Source organism: Cyprinodon variegatus, unplaced genomic scaffold (assembly GCF_000732505.1).
Source record: "Cyprinodon variegatus isolate N-32 unplaced genomic scaffold, C_variegatus-1.0 Scaffold125, whole genome shotgun sequence".
In the NCBI taxonomy this organism is placed as follows: Eukaryota; Metazoa; Chordata; class Actinopteri; order Cyprinodontiformes; family Cyprinodontidae; genus Cyprinodon; species Cyprinodon variegatus.
The window spans coordinates 296,341-300,231 of NW_015150578.1; the positions used below are offsets into that span (position 1 = coordinate 296,341).

Genomic DNA, 3,891 nt, shown 5'->3' on the forward strand with positions numbered 1-3,891 from the left:
AAAGCTTTTCAGTAGTGTGTATAAAAGCTTTTCAGTAGTGTGTATGAAAGGTAAAGCTTTTCACCAGTTTATATGAACAGTTCTCACTACTTTGTATGAGAGCTTTTTAGTTGGTTATATAAGAGGTAAATGTTTTCACGAGTTTGAGAGCTTTTCACTAGTGTCTGTGTGAGATTTTCAGTAGGTTATATAAGAGGTAAATTTTTTCACTAGTTTATGTGAGAGCTTTAGCTTTTCATTAGTGTTTATGCACATCTTTCAGTATATTATATGGAAGAGTTTAATATGTGTATTTGGAAGTAATTCTGATTTATGTCCCTGGGCACCTCATATAGTTTTGTATTTTTATTCATTATAACTGTACTTTCAGGCTTGGATATATCTTTTATCCTATTAATATTTTTTTCGGTTAATCTGCAATAATTGTTCTATCACCTTAAAAGAATGTATAAAACTAGGCATTAATCCTACGTCCAACTCTACACAAAAAAACAAAACAAAAAACTGACACCTGAACAAATGTTTAATAATCATACCCCAAAAACTAAATAATAAAACAAAACCCCAAGAACTAAAATGATAAGAACAAAATTAATTAAGGCTGAAAGAGCTGCAGCCTGCATTAGTTTCTGCAAATCATTTGTGATCTGCCTGATAAACACACAAAACCCAGTGGTGCAGTGAAAATGAATAAATGAATAACAGTGTGCTTTCAGATCATGTTTTGATCTGTAAATAGCGTCTGTTGAGAGCGGTTTGATGGTTTTATTAAAAAGTGACGTACTCCAGAACATCTCAAACACACCCGACTGATAAATTATTAGAATGCGCTTTTTAAGTGTAAGAGGGAGTTGAGAAGTAAAGCGCAGAACTTGACTGGTTCAGATGAAACTACAGATCAAAGTTAAGCTGTTGTGTCCTCTTGACCTCCATCTCATCTGACTTTTGCTTGCATCCTGCTTCTTTTTTAAACACCTATCATAGACAGTGAATGTGTGGAACAGCTTGGCAGCTTCATTTAAACCAGAAAATAAAGAATGTGATGCATTACACCAATTCTACACAAGCTGACTTAGTTTTGTGTTTTCATTTGTTCAGATTGTACTTTCAGGCTCCGATGTACCCATTACCCTACTATTATTATGGTTAATCTACAAGTTCAGCTTTTAGCACATATGTTTTTCTAGCCATAGCAAGATTTTTAGCAAAGTTCGTACTGTAAACTGGACCAGTTTTCCTTTAAAGTTGTCCAGTTTAGTCAAAATAGTTGGATTTATGGCGTAGAGCCAACATGTTCGCTTAAGTGAGTTAAGGTTGGGAGCACTCCAGAAGCTCAGTGTCAGTCTGATTTAGCCATATGAAACCAATTTTAATGTGTGTCAGAGATTATTGTCCTCTTCAGGCACCCACTTAGTTTCATCCGTCTGTCCCGTACTGTTACCCAGAAAATAAAAATAAATTTGTGTTGAGCAACAACCCAAATAACCACTACAGCCAGCAATGATCTGAGACTACTGGAACCAACATTATTTTATAATGTAATAATGATAAATAAACAGAAGCCATATTTACATTTGATTTGAAAAATGTGATGACTGAATGTCAGCATTTAGAGAAAATGTAAATAGACCTTTTCGGTCCACATCGTCATGGTATCAGTTGGTGCCAACTGAGAAGCAACCTCTTGCTCCTTAATCCACAGCTCCAAGTTTGACTGAAAGTTATTCTTGCTTACATTTTCCTCAAGACCTGGTCTCTGAGTATAAATCAGCTTTAAGGGGTTAGACTAGTAAACCTCTAAATTGCAGGTAATAATTTAAAAAATCCTAACAAAAAAAACATCATTGTGGTATTTATCAAATGGAAATTATTTACTTACTTTAGACTCAGGAGGATGGATGAGGAGTATAGGAATATGTTTAGGGTCTGCCCCAGTGTGTGTCTCAGTTGAGTGCTTGTATATGTGTCCATATGGGTTTAAGCGTGAGATCAAATGTGAGTGGATGAATGTGAATTTGTCGTTGTCTACCTGTCAGGTTGAGTGTTTGCCTGGCCCTCAGGGACATGGCCCATTTGGGGTTCGGCCCCTCTGGGGGTCGGGCTCCGGGGTGGGGTCCAGCCATCCCTATGTCTGCCGTCCTAGTGATCTTTGCTCCCTTTGGATATCTGGGGCTTGCGTCAACTCTTTATTGAGGCCCCAGACTGGCCCCCTATAGGTGATCAAAATCTTTCTTTTGAAGGGGAAGAGCATTCTTTAGGCAGTCACTTTGCATACATTGAGAAAAACCAACTAGAAATAGGTAAAGATTTCTTATAAGTTGATTTACCCTTTTTTTGAATAGGTAAATCTGCCATTTGCTAATGGAATTAATATTTTTACTCTTAAAATAAGATAATTTGATATTATGCACTTGAAATAAGACAGGGCTAATTTTTTTTAAACGTTGAATGTTTTATACCATTAACAAAGTCTCCTTTACCTCCTTAATTCAAGAAAAAATGCACTTATTTTAAGAATTTTTTTTTGTTGCAGTTTAGGTTGCATATCTTCATTTTTGAATATCTGATTTTACAAGTGGACAACTCTCCACCCATGTTTGAGGTTTGCCCATGATCCTTAGCAAATGTGAAATTAGTTTTCACCGTGCAGCAGTCAAGAATACAAACATGGAGCTAATTACTGTAAAATCAATATTGGCTCTTTTTTAATTAAGAAATTATGCAGAGAATAATTAGAAAAACATCCCTCCTTTGGATTGAAGTTCAATTTGGTTGAGGATGGATACAAACAGCATGGACGAATTAACATGGTTTCAGTGTAGAATGGTTCTTTGTAGATTAGGAAGCTCATTTGATGATTGATTACATATGAGGCCCCAAACAAAGTGCTGAGCTGGTGGTTTTACAATTGTGGTGATTTCAGACACACAGTTATATTTTTTAACGCTGGGTAAATGTATTTATTATCATCATATGTTCAAGGTAATTAAAGAGAAGGAAACGTACTTTTTACATAACCGCAGTGTAGATCTAAGACTCTACAGCCTCTTGTTAAGTTAGTCTGAGAGTGTAAATTATCATCAAAGGGGTCATTAAACAGCATATTTGTTATAAACAGAATCTGCTCGGAGATCTTGGACCCCACAGGAGAGCCTTTAGCTTTGATGGAAATCCAAACTTCATTAAGACAAGAAAGAACTGGGTTTAACAAAGAAAGGAATCTTAGTGAATGTTAATTTATGCAGATGATTAATTACTTTTACAGCTGCTAAGTTTGTGCTCATTTAAGTAGAATACTGGGGTATCAAGTTATTAATCTTACTTCCTTTCCATGTTCTTTTTGCTTTGTCCTTCCCTCCCCTCTTCCCCATTTTTTCCCTTGTTACGTCGCTTCTGTTTTTTCCCCAACATCAGTCAGTTTTCCGCAGCTCTCCTCTACTGGGTTGCTTCCTGTTCGGCCTCCCGCTCGGCGTTATCAGCCTGATGTGCTACGGCATCTGCACGGCAGAATCGGATGACAGCTTGGACGAAAAAAGGGAGGGCTTCACTGATGAGGAGGAAGAAGATGAGGAGGAAGAGGAGCAGCTACAAGCTGCTGAGTTGAAAGGCCCTGAAGAAGAGGAGGATGTTGGAGAAAAGGATCTGAAAGAGAAGAAAACTGATTAATGCAGGGGCAAACAGCGGATGGAGGATGATTGGCTTAGTCAGCTGCAGTGACATGAAACTCAAAGACATACGTTTGTGATGCTACTTTGCTCCTTTGTTTTTCATCTCACTAAGCCCCTCCAGCACCGACTCAACTTCTACCTTTCAGTTCTTTGTATCGGTGCGTTGGATTGGCTGCCAGAAGCTTCTGAGTTAAAAATAACAGCCTATTCAGTTACAGAATAT

The 3,891-nt window shown here is 37.4% G+C and overlaps 1 protein-coding gene across 1 annotated transcript in view; it reads left to right on the forward strand.

The window, feature by feature from the left end:
• The window catches only part of tmx3 (thioredoxin-related transmembrane protein 3), a 62,419-nt gene extending 58,753 nt beyond the window's left edge, over nt 1-3,666 (forward strand). The window contains exon 16 of the mRNA XM_015375774.1: nt 3,415-3,666. Coding sequence (XP_015231260.1) covers nt 3,415-3,666 — 252 coding nt within the window. The remainder of the gene's footprint in view (nt 1-3,414) is intronic.
• The last annotated feature ends 225 nt before the right edge of the window (nt 3,667-3,891 follow it).